This window comes from Barbus barbus (genome assembly GCF_936440315.1).
Source record: "Barbus barbus genome assembly, chromosome: 13".
NCBI lineage: Eukaryota > Metazoa > Chordata > Actinopteri > Cypriniformes > Cyprinidae > Barbus > Barbus barbus.
The window spans coordinates 11,144,973-11,157,983 of record NC_136741.1 but is presented as its reverse complement, the minus strand read 5'-3'; the positions used below and the strand labels follow the sequence as shown (position 1 = coordinate 11,157,983).

The window sequence follows — 13,011 nt, the reverse complement described above, 5'->3', positions numbered from 1 at the left end:
TAATAAAGAATTATCAGATAATTCCACAGGAATTACTTAGAACCGGAAACAGTATTCTAAAGTGAAAATGTACAGAACCCATTAATAATTAATAAAGAATTGTAAAATAATTCTGCAGGACTTATTTTGAACCTGAAACAGTAGGCCTATTCTAAAGTGAAAATATTGGGAAACCATTAGTAATTAATAAAGAATTGTTAGATAATTCCACAGGAATTACTTAGAACCTGAAACAGTATTCTAAAGTGAACCTATTAGTAATTAATAATTACTACATCATTTTGACTCAACTCAAACTTACACTCTAAAAAAACCTATAAAAGTAATCATAAAATAAAATCATAAAAATACACACAACTTGTTTATGATCTTTATTTCAGATGAGAACATTTCTTAATACAGCATATTTTATTCCGTTTTAACATGTATACTGCCCACATTTAAACAAATTTAACCAACATTTTATAATCAAAAGTTAAACATTTAAAAGCAATTCAAGTGTAATCGACCGGTCTCCTGTTTCCTCGGTAGCGGTGCTGGATCTCGTGCGGGAGCTGGGCAAAGCTGGGAAACTGCAGACCGCCACTCTGCGTTTCACTCAAAGTTGCAATATGCTGTTACTGACTCCGTAACCTGCCCATAAACAAACAGTGTACAGCTCTGAGAACATATTTTAACATCCAAAGTATTTAGATTTAGTATCTGTAAAAATAAAATAATTTGTTTTATGCAAAGGATCAGGCATTTCCATCACATAACATAATAGGCATGTGTAACTGACATTGCGTACCTGTTGTTTTGTATAACATAAATTGATTTACAGCACAGTAATGATTTTATAGATTCAATAAAATGTACACAAACCTGTATTTCGCCAAAGAAATGCACTTATTGGGGGTGGGGGTGGTTTAGGCGTTAACACAACACAAAAACTACGCAAGACTAAAAAACTAAAATGACCCAACAGCTTCATCCCAGTGTTTCGGTAAATAAATAAATAAACAAACCACCATTTTACAGAGTGTATCTGTAGTAACTTAGATAGTTATGGCAAGACAGTGGAGTTGTGGTTCCTTTCCAAAGCAGATTTCCTACAGAACATGCGCACAAAGCAATTATTTACCATACAGGCAAAAATGTATGTGCATTTAAAGTAATGAGTCCTTTTGTGTGTGCAGCAAACAAAATGTATATTTCATTTCCATTATAGGCTAATAATAGTAGTGGTGGACTGTAACAAAGTTGCTACTGTAGTAGTACTTTGTACTTGTCCTTTTACTCAAGTAATTTTGAAAATGAATAGGCATACTTATAATTTTACTGGAGTAACATTTTATTGGGGTATCTGTACTTTTACTCAAGTACTTGATTTGTGGGCCATAACCTCATCATCATAGTGAGTATTTCCGTATAACTGTTCAGTAGTTATTTCATAGTTATTTTTCTTGAACCTTAACTAGTTGTTAATTAATAGTAGTTCTTCAGGAGGTATGACAGAATACATAGTTATTGATTAGCTAACTGTTACTTAACACAATCATAAAATTATTAGTTAACACATCTTCCTTAGTAGTTAACAGTAGTTAATGAATAATTACCTGTTAGTTCTTCAATAATTCCTTAGTAGTTATGCAGTAAGTAAGAAACAGTATTGTAAAGTGTTACCTAAAAAACTCTTTCAGAAGGGGAACTAGTTTCTGGAACACATAAGCAATTCTTGACTAATTTGAAGGAAGAGGGAAATTGCATATTATATTAGTGCCATCTTTAGCAAATTCATCTTAATTTTCAACAATTTTATTATAATTATAATAGCAATTATATTACATCAGTATATCATATTGATTATTCAATTATCACAATAATATCCATAATATTATAATATTCACTCAGCTGTACTCCAAAAACATTGAAAAACGTAGTGAATCCTTAGAGTATGCTAATGTCTAATGAGTGAAACCTTCAGAGACCAAGAAGAACTAATAATAATTTGTGTTTGTATAAGCAGGCTTGGCAAAGAGTTGGAAGACCTAAAGAAAAGGCGGTCTGCTTTGAGAACTTCGCTGAACAATCAACCATCAAAGGCCTCTGTTTCACAGACTCCAGGTAATTAACTAATTTCTACATCAAACTGTTCAGCGCTGTGAAGATTGAGATTGAATAAAAACAATGAATGTAAACAAAGCTATTCACAGCAGGGGTCCATTCTTCGTACCTTGCTTAATACATCTGAGATGATTTGAAAGATGCCAGATCTTCTAATCGTGATAACTGATCTCTGGCTAATTTGGTTCTTCAAACGAATTTGCGTATTAGATTAAAATATCTGGATTAAGTTCTCTAAGATTACTCTCGTGTTCCCCGAAAAGGGCAGATGTATCGATACTCAGAACGACGATCAGCAATGCCACGTTTGGCTGGCTGCAAGACAGCAACATAATGACATCATATAATTAAAAAAGACACCCGACGAAAAACTTCTGGGCTTTTATAAGTGTTACGCCCCATCTAGGCGTAAAGGCGCAACATGAAAAAGTACGAGGACACAGAGGAGTTTTGAAAAACGAATGAACAGTATTTTAATGAGAACAATTCGTCAGGAGCCGATGAGGCCAAAATAACAAACAAAAAGCCAAGTAATTTTAGCCCTCTAAATTCCCTAATTCCCGAAAAAGCGTAACAGCTAATGCTAACACTTCTGGTCTGACAGTACGTGGGAAAGTACTTTTTTTTTAATGGATGTCAATGGAGGAGAGGCTTCACTACGCTGAATGAACAGCTTTTTAGAGGAAACAGCTCATCATTTAATGAATTGACAGCCTATCTGCTAATCTACGACATGTTTTACACTAAACAATACTTTTGGACAGTGGTATCAAATCAAATCAAATCAAATCACTTTTATTGTCACATCACCACAGCACATGTGCCTTCGTGAGTGAAATTCTTGAGAGCGTGCTCCAGACAGTGCAGAAACAATTTACATATAGACATTACCATACATACGTACAGACTTATACAGATGACAATGTGTAATATACACATACATATACTCAGTACACACAGTGTACTATTAGACAGACATACAGTTACCGATACAACATTATACACAGTATGTAGTACACATTCTACGTTATATACACACAGTAATATGCGAAGATGCAGCAGATTATATATAAACCGGATGTGCAAATGTCATGGATGTGCATTGGATGGTATCCAGTGCTGGCAAAAAGATTGTTGTATTTGTGCAGTAGTGTACTGGTAGTCCAGTTTGAACTGTATTGGAATTAAAGTGCAGTGCGTGGTATATTGTAAAGTGGGAGTGTGCTGTAGGGTGTATTAGTTTTTACTGTTCATTAGCCTGATAGCCTGAGGAAAAAAGCTATCCCTCAGTCGGCTAGTGCGGGATCGGATGCTGCGGAGACGTCTTCCTGAGGGCAGCAGAGAGAGCAGTCTGTGGGACGGGTGGCTGGAGTCATTGATGATCCTCCGGGCTTTCTTTATACACCGCCTGGTGTAGATGTCCTGGAGGGAGGGAAGCTCACCTCCAACAATGTGACGGGCAGTTCGCACGACCCTTTGCAGAGCTTTGCGGTTGCCAGCAGTGCTGTTTACAAACCAGGCGGTGATGCAGCCGGTCAGGATGCTCTCCACAGTGCAGGTGTAGAATGATCTGAGGATGCTGGGGCTCATTCCAAACTTCCTCAGCCGTCTCAGGAAGAAGAGGCGTTGGTGTGTCTTCTTCAGTACTGCATCTGTGTGAGCGGACCATGTGAGATCCTCAGTGATGTGAACACCGAGGAATTTGAAGCTGTTTACTCGCTCCACAGGTGTCATGTCGATGGTGATGGGTGTGTGTTCTCTGCTCTGTCTCCTGAAATCCACCACCAGCTCCTTGGTCTTGTCGATGTTGAGTGAGAGGTGGTTCTCTTGACACCATTTAGTCAGGGTTCTCACCTCCTCTCTGTAGGCCGTCTCATCGTTGTCAGTGATCAGGCCTATCACCGTTGTGTCGTCAGCGAATTTGACGATGACGTTGGAGCTGTGTGTTGCTGTACAGTCATGTGTGTACAGGGAGTACAGGAGTGGGCTGAGGACGCAGCCCTGAGGAGCACCAGTGTTGAGGGTCAGCGGGGATGAAGTGTTGTTGCCCATTCTGACCACCTGACATCTGCCTGTCAGGAAGTCCAGGATCCAGCTGCACAGAGATCCGTTTAGTCCCAGAGTCTGGAGCTTCTCAACCAGTGTGGCAGGCACTATGGTATTGAATGCTGAGCTGTAGTCCACAAACAGCATTCTCACATAGGTGTTCTTATTTTCCAGGTGGGAGAGAGCAGTGTGCAGGGTGAAGGCAATAGCATCGTCTGTGGAACGGTTTCTGCGATATGCAAATTGTAGGGGATCCAGTGAGTCAGGCAGCACAGAGCAGATGTAGTCTCTGATGAGTTTCTCAAAGTACTTGCTGAAGATGGGTGTCAGAGCAATGGGCCTCCAGTCATTCAAGCATGTGATTTTATTTTTCTTTGGTATGGGCACAATGGTGGATTTTTTGAAGCATGAGGGGACCACAGACAGAGAGAGGGAAAGGTTAAAAATGTCTGTGAAAACCCCGGCCAGTTGGAATGCGCATGCTCGGAGCACACGGCCTGGGATGCCATCGGGACCCACAGCCTTGCGGATGTTCACCCGTCGGAAGGATCGGGTTACATCTGCGACAGAAAAGGAAAGTGCGCTCGCCTCTTCCGCTACAGCCGCGGGAGCGCGCTCTGTGTGGGCGGTGTTGTGAGCCTCGAAACGAGCATAAAAGTGATTAAGTTCGTCCGGTACAGAGGCGGCAATGTTCACAGTAGCTGGTTTATTCCCTCTGAAATCTGTGATGTTATTGATACCCTGCCACATGCTTCTTGCGTTGTTGGTTTTGAATTGTTCTTCAACTTTGTTTTTATATTGTCGTTTGGCAGCTTTGATTGATTTCCTGAGATCGTAACTGGCTTGTTTGTGATCATCAGAGTTTCCGGATTTAAAGGCAGATGTCCGCGCTGACAAGGCTGCTCGAACATCGCTGTTAATCCACGGTTTTTGGTTGGGGTAGATGCGGATTGTTTTTGTCGGTACTACATCCTCTACACACTTCCTGATGAAACACGTTACAGTATCTGAGTACGCCTCTATGTCGTCATCAGACGCTGCCACGTGTCAAAACAGTCCTGTAGTATAGCGTCTGATTGGTCCGACCAGCATTGAATTGTCCTGAGGGCGGGTGCTTCTCGTTTCAGTTTCTGCCTATAAGCAGGCAGGAGCAGAACGGAAGTGTGATCCGATTTGCCTAAAGGTGGGCGGGGGAGCGATTTGTAGGCGTCCCGGAATGGAGAGTAGCAGTGGTCAAGTACACGATCACCACGCGTGTTGATGGTGATGTGTTGAAAGTATTTTGGAGCTATTGTTCTGAAGTTGGCTTTGTTGAAGTCTGGGTACGCGGTTTCCTGCTCGCTTATATTCCCATACAGTTCCTTGAGTGCCTGGTCTGTGTTGGCTTGAGGGGGAATGTAAACAGCTGTGATTATGATCGCTGTAAATTCCCTCGGTAGCCAGAATGGTCGACACAGAAGCATATGAAATTCCAGATCAGGGGAGCAGGAGGATTTAATAGAGTGTAGGTTCCTTTCATCACACCACGAGTTGTTGATAAAGAAACAGACGCCCCCACCTCTGTTTTTCCCTGTGAGCTCTTTCGTTCTGTCCGAGCGGTGCACGGAGAACCCCGTAAGCTCGATGGCTGAGTCTGGAACCACTGCAGACATCCAGGTTTCTGTGAGGCAAATAATGCAGCAGTCCCTTGTTTCCCGTTGGTATGAGACGCGTGCCCGCAGTTCACAGAGTTTGTTGTCCAGTGACTGAACGTTAGCCAGCAAAATAGTTGGGAGAGGAGGTCGGAGGGGACGACGTCTGAGTCTGACAAGGACGCCGGCTCTCTTCCCCCTTTTCCGGCGGCGTTTCCTCGGTCGCGATCGTGCGGCCCAGACAAAGGGCTCTGATGCGGTGTCTGTAAACAAGGCGCCGGCGTTCAGGAACTCAAAGTCCGGTTTGCGTTGCGCGACGAAGGAACCAATGTTTAAAAGCGTGTGTCTATCGTAGACAGTTATACTGACAACATCTAACACGTGAAACAACAAAATAACAAATAAAACATAAGAAACATAAGAAAAACTGCAGAGTTTTCTTGGAGCTCGCAACACGGTTGCCATGCTCGGCGCCATCTTGGTATAACTTGGTATATAAAGTACCTGAAAGCCATATTCAAGTAAAAGTACAGATACCTTACCAGACTTTGGTAGAAGTTGAAGTCACCGTTTAGAGTATTACTTGAGTAAAAGTCTTAAAGTATGTGATATTTATTGTACTTAAGTACGAAAAGCATTTTTAAAGTCTTAAACGTACTTAAGTATTGAAAGTAAAAGTACAAGTAAATGCAAAATGGAAAAGCAGCAAATAAATATAAAAAATGCTCATACACAGCTTGAGTAGCAAGATTGTGTTCAGTTTTAACTCTTTCTTCCATTTTGTATTTTTGGGTATGAATAAGAAGCACTTCACATGGTACTTAGTGTCTTTCATTCCAACATAAGAATCTGGAATCTGCATCTGAAATAGCATTTAGATGTATTTACACAGTTTATGTATCTCAGAGGGGACATGGAGGCATTTAACCAGCAGTTACAGATGCATAAATAGGCCTATGTTTTGTTCTTAACATAAAACATTGAATACTGATATTTAAAATATTTAGACATGAAAAAAAATAGTCAAAATGTGAAATGAAAACCACAGCAAGTGACTGTTGATGAGTGAGTCACTGAGATTCAACTGATTCATTCAAACGGCTGATTCATTCAGAAAAGCATTTGACTGTGTTAATGAGTGAATCACTGAATCATTTATTCAACCGATTCGTTCAAAAAGTTGATTCATTCCTATTGGGATATTTTAGGCAATATAGATATCCTGGCCAGGAAGCGTCAACCTATTACAACAACACTTACCATATTACTGCAGAAGATATACTGTATATCGCACACCCCAGACTCGACTTGAGTGGAAAATGAATTATCAGCGGTTGTGCGCACACTTGTTTAGTGTAATTTACAAGCGCCAGACCACTGATTCGTCAAACCTGCTTTCCTGTAGTCTGCGTTCTTATGACTTCTGACTATTTTGTAGTAAGTAAAGAATATGCTTCGGGGAAATGGATCGGAGTAAAAGTAAAAGTTGGCTGAAATATAAAAACTCAAGTAAAGTGTCCCAAAATCCCCAAAATACTTAAGTACTGTAACAAAGTATTATTACTTCGTTACAATACACCACTGCTTTTGGATTGAACTATTTTTACAGTTTACACAAAAAAAAAATGCAGTTTTATAAGAGAAGTCACAGACTTTTTGCGACAGGTGGGATTCAGTTTATGGCACTTCTCATTCATTCATATGGTATTCGTAAACGGCCAATGAGAGTTCTGATGATGCAAGTGTTGCAACTACAGTATGTTTTTTTTTGAAGAATTTTCGGAGTCTGATGAAATCAGTATAAATACGTGTTTAATTCTGCAAAATACGATCGATGTTACAGTCACTGCCCTTGCTGTCCAGAATAAAAGAGAACATCCCAATCGAGTGAAGAGATTTGTGGAAACTGTGGTTTCTATTTATTATGATCCAACATTTGCCTCACATTTCAGAATGAAAAGACAAATATTTCAGGTGAAGGATAATCCACCTCTTACCTCCAAGATTGTGTTATGATCTATATGACGTTATTATTTTTATTTTGAGTATTAGGCTTATCGTTATTGCTGATCGCTGTTGTTGTGCTATGATATTGCAATATTTACCATTATATAGCCTAATCAGAGGAGCATAGAAAAGTTTATGAAAGTGTCACTCCACAATACAATAGCAAAATATACAGTGACCTCAAAGTATTGGAACAGTAAGGCCAAGTCTTTTATTTTTGCTGTAGACTGTAAACATTTGGGTTTGACATCAAAAGATGAATATGAGATGAGAGATTAACATTTCAGCTTTTATTTACAGGTATTTTCATCTGGATCTGATACACAACTTAGAAGATAGCACCTTTTGTTTGAGCCCACCCATTTTTCATGTTACCAAAAGTATTGGAACAGATAGAATTAACATAGATTAAAGGGAAAAAGACTTGATATTTAGTTGGGCAATCTAAGACTTTCCATTTCTTTGCCCTTATAAATTCCTTGACTGAACTGGCAGGGTGTTTTGGGTCATTGTCCTGATTTCTTGAATATTGGTAGGCCAGATGGTTTTGTACCCATCCAAATTCATTCTGCTACTGTCATCATAGATTAAGTCATCAGTAAAGTTGAGAGGGCCTGTTCCAGAGGCAGCCATGCATACTCATGCCACGACACCACCTCCATAGATGAGGCTGTATGCTTAGGATCATTTGCAGTTCCCTTTTATCTCCACATTTTTGCTTTCCCATCACTTAGATAAAGGTTCATCTTTGTCTCATCGGTCCATAAACACAGTTCCAAAACTCTTCTGGCTCACCTTTGTGCTTTTTTGCAAACTCTAATCTTGCCTTTTTATTTTTGATGCTGGTCAGAGGTTTGCATCTTGCTGTGTAGCATCTGTAATTCAGTGTCAAAGCCTCCTGAGGACAGTAGATTGTCAGAGCATCACCCCAGCTTTCTGGAATTTGTTGGTGATTTTACAGACACGTCTTGTAGGGTTCATTTTCACAGCTTTTATGATTTATCTGTCATCAACTACTGTTGTTTTCTCAGCCGATCAGGTTGTTGTTGGTTGCTGGTGGCGCTGGTGGTTTCCAAACTCTTGATTTCTCCATGCCCTTTGTTTTTGCTATAGCTCTAATTGACTTCCTCTTTTCTTTTAGCATCCAAATTGCTTGCTTTTCTCTCAAAGTCAGCTCCCTCATCTTCATCCTGGTTTGTGTGTGTCATCATCGAATGCAAGATTCAGAATGCAGAAGTAATGGATATAGCTGATACGACACGTTCCCTGCTTTTAATATCTGAAGAATTAATGCAACAGGACACAGCTGATCACTTAGAAAGACCTGTGAGGCAACTGTTCCAATACTTATGCTCACATCAGATAGAGGGATGAAACTCTAAAAGTGCTGAACTTCTTAGCTGGTAAAACATCTGTGTGTTGAATCACCCAATAATAAATTGTGACATTCTGTAATTTTGTCTCATATTCATCTTTTAATCATACTTGTATATGTCTTGACTCCACAGCCAACAGAGCAATTTTGTCATTTTTATACATACATATATACTGTACATATATTTATTTATTTTTTTGTCATATTTTTGTAGTTCCTGCTCCAAGAGCTGAGGAGAACTCTAAAGCTGCAGAGCTAGCTAGCCGCCTAAACCAAATGGATAAAGATCTATCTCAAGTTGAGATGGACACTTTGAGCAGTCTAAGAGCCCCACTGAACCGCACTGATCCTGCCACAGACCTCACTAAACGTCTGAAGGAGCAAGAGGTGAGACATGCTTTAGATATCTAACTAGAGGTAAACAGCATTAAAAATTATGGCTTGCAATATAACTGATATAAGGTTGATTTCATGGCTGTCAACCTTAATCTCTAAAGCAGTGGTTCTCAACCCTGTTCAATCAAACGCATCTGATTCAGGTAATCAGCACATTACTAGAGACTCCAAGGCCTGAAATGGATGTGTCAGACAAAGAAGACATTCAAAATGTGCAGTGTTGGGGGGCCTCAGGAACAGAGTTGAAAACCACTGCTCTAAAGCAATGTTTTTGAAAGAAAAATAGTCAGTGGAACAAAGTCACCATGTTTAACATTATTTGAAATTATTATTCTCTAAACAGAAAACAACTGCAGCTCTCCAGCAGTTGGAAAAAAAGAGGGCTGCAGCCCAAAAGGATCTGGAACCTCTACTTTCAAAGGACATTAATGGGCCAACCTCTTCCACTCTACCTCAAAAACTCAGTGATGCCAAAAACAAACAAGACAGTCTAGCTGCTCTCATTGATCTCTACGGAAAAAAGTATGTATAATTACAAATGTATTAATATAGGAAATAATATAATTCTAGATGTTTCAACTCAAGCTGAGACTTGTTATAGCACTTGCATATCATTGTTCTGTTGTTGATTTTGATTGCTTCCGTAAGTCGCTTTGGAAAAAAAGTGTCTGCTAAATGACTAAATGTAAATGCAAATGTAACTCTGTTGCCTCTTTTTAACATTAGAGCAAATGCTTCTATGGTATTGGAGAGACAGCTGAGGAAGATGGACAGCACTGTTTTAGGATTTGAGAAACAGCTCAGTGATGATGGTGCGATCCCAGACAAACCTAATGCCATTCAAATCCGTACACAGGAGATTCAGGTAAAGACATACTTCATTCTTAATTTAGTAGGATGTATTCCCATTACAACTTCATGTCTTCCTTTTCTGTGAATCATTTACCTGAGCTACATAACCACAGCTATGACATTAAAATATTGAAATATTAAAAAAATAAATACATACACACATACACACACACACACACACACACACATATACATATATATATAAATAAATCTTTTTTTTTGAGGGTAAAAACACTCAAAAAAGTTATATAAAATATTTGGGACCTGTGTATATTGCCTTCGAACAAAGTTATTTGGTTTTGGAAACTGCATCTCAGGTAATGCCATGGTACATAACAAATGCTCAAATCTTATGCATACTAATAAAATATCCTGTCTTTCATCCAGGGTTTGCGAAAAGATATTGCTGGAACTCAAAGTGAGATGCAAAAGCTTAGCGAGGACCTAGAGGCACTTAAGAAATTATGCAGTTCACTTCAGCAGGGTTACCAGGAGTACTGTCCTGATATACGCAGACAGGAAGCAGAAGTGAAGAATCTTCAGAGCCGATATGCCAATTTGAGCAACCAGCTGAATGAAAGGTAAATTCTACTCATGGTAAATAATGTATGTAAAAAGGCATTAATCTAAAATAATATTTTAATCTAAACTGTTTAAAGTTGTTGTTGCTTCAGTATTAACATGTTGTCTTAAAAATGTCTTTAAATTTCCTTAGAGAGAGGCTTTTGCAAGAGGCTAACACAAAACACCAGGACTTCCAGAATGTGAGCCAATCACTAAGCTCCTTCTTATATAATCTACCTAACAACAAGGTTAATCCCACAGATGATTTGACTCAAATCAATGCAAAGCAGAACTCTCAGAAGGTTAGATTTGTAGACTATATCAGATGACACAAAAATAAATGATAGAAAAAAACAGTACAATTCTCAATGTGATATTCTTTTACTCAAAAGAGGGTGATAGAGGATATACAGAGGAAAGGCGATGACATGGACAGGGTGGTTGATCTCTCCAAGGATCTCCAGAATGCTCTCAAAGTAAGTTAAATATTTGTGCTACAGTAAATGTCTTAATCCAGAATTACACGCCAAATATACATTTTTATTTATATGGGGTTATAAAACTATAACAGAGTTTTATTGCCATGAAAAAATAAATCTATGATTAAGAGTTTATAGTTATATTTTGAGAATAAGGTCAAAATTATGAGAATAAAGTTGTGAGATTAAAGTGAATATTTTTAGATAATTATTTTAAATTGAAGCATTATTAAATTAATATTTTGAGTATAAAGTTGTAGCATTATGAGATTAAAGTGGTAATATTTTGAGAATAAAGTTCTAACATTATGAAATTAAAATAGTAGTATTTTGAGAATGAAGTAAAAATTACAAGAATAAATTTGTAGCAATACAAGATTAATCAACATAATATTTTGAGAAGTATGTGTGACCCTGGACCACAAAACCAGTCTTAAGTGTCAATTTTTCGAAATTGAGATTTATACATCATCTGAAAGCTGAATCAGAAAAATCGAAATATTGAGAAAATCGCCTTTAAAGTTGTTCAAATTAAGTTCTTAGCAATGCATATTACTAAAGCTTTGATATATTTACGGTAAGAAATGTACAAAATATCTTCATGAAACATGATCTTTACTTAATATCCTAATGATTTTTGGCATAAAAGAAAAATCGATAATTTTGATCCATACAATGTATTTTGGCTATTGCTACAAATATACCCCAGCGACTTAAGAATGGTTTTGTGGTCCAGGGTCACATATATTGCATATATAAACTTAATGTGAAAATTCCCCTTTAATGTTAAATACATGTGACAAATGAAAGGTTGCATGCCACAGACATTTTTCTTTGCAGAGTAGTTGGAATTTTCACATTAATTATTAAAGCTATTCACACAATATACTATATTCTCAAAATTTTGTGACGTTAATCTTGTATTGCTATGACTCGTAATTTTGACTTTATTCTCAAAATACTGACTTTAATAATTCTGAATTTTTCAAAATATGAATTTAATTTCACATTGCTATGACTTTATTCTCATAATTTTCACCTTTTTGTCAAAATACTCTGACTTTGATCTCGTAATGTAAATGTTTTTTTATTTTTATTTTACCATCGCACTAAAACACTGTCATAATAAAAATGTGAAAAGGGTGTACAATTTTTTTGGATTAAACCATGTTATTAAATTGTATACTGTATTTATTTTGGGCAGGAATATGACATGAATTGTGTTAAGTACAAAGCTGCTCTTGATGACATACCTGCGATAGATGCTAAAAGACTTCACACCTCCACCCTAGCTAGCTCTGTTGCAAAACAGGTAAGATATCTAAAATGTAAAACATGACATAAAATTCCTAATATCAATCAAATACTTAATTCTTTAATTTATTGTACTACAGGAGAAGGATCTTACAAACCATTATGCTGAGACAGCCGCTGAAAGTGAACAATTACTCAACCAGATGAATTTAGCAAAGTCCATCATGGCTGAGGTGCAAATGTTATCAACATTTTCGTAGTTTACCAGTGATCAGAAGGGATCATTTGTATCATGTTATAT

General features: G+C 38.0%; 1 protein-coding gene across 1 annotated transcript in view; it reads left to right on the top strand.

Annotated features, from left to right (window-relative positions):
• Positions 1-13,011, top strand: part of LOC306878677 (envoplakin-like) — a 32,208-nt gene that overhangs the window by 14,254 nt on the left and 4,943 nt on the right. The window contains exons 13-21 of the mRNA XM_079431156.1: positions 2,009-2,106; positions 9,380-9,552; positions 9,905-10,083; positions 10,288-10,426; positions 10,801-10,994; positions 11,129-11,279; positions 11,370-11,453; positions 12,661-12,768; positions 12,851-12,943. Of these exons, the coding sequence (XP_079287282.1) occupies positions 2,009-2,106; positions 9,380-9,552; positions 9,905-10,083; positions 10,288-10,426; positions 10,801-10,994; positions 11,129-11,279; positions 11,370-11,453; positions 12,661-12,768; positions 12,851-12,943 (1,219 nt within the window). The remainder of the gene's footprint in view (positions 1-2,008; positions 2,107-9,379; positions 9,553-9,904; positions 10,084-10,287; positions 10,427-10,800; positions 10,995-11,128; positions 11,280-11,369; positions 11,454-12,660; positions 12,769-12,850; positions 12,944-13,011) is intronic.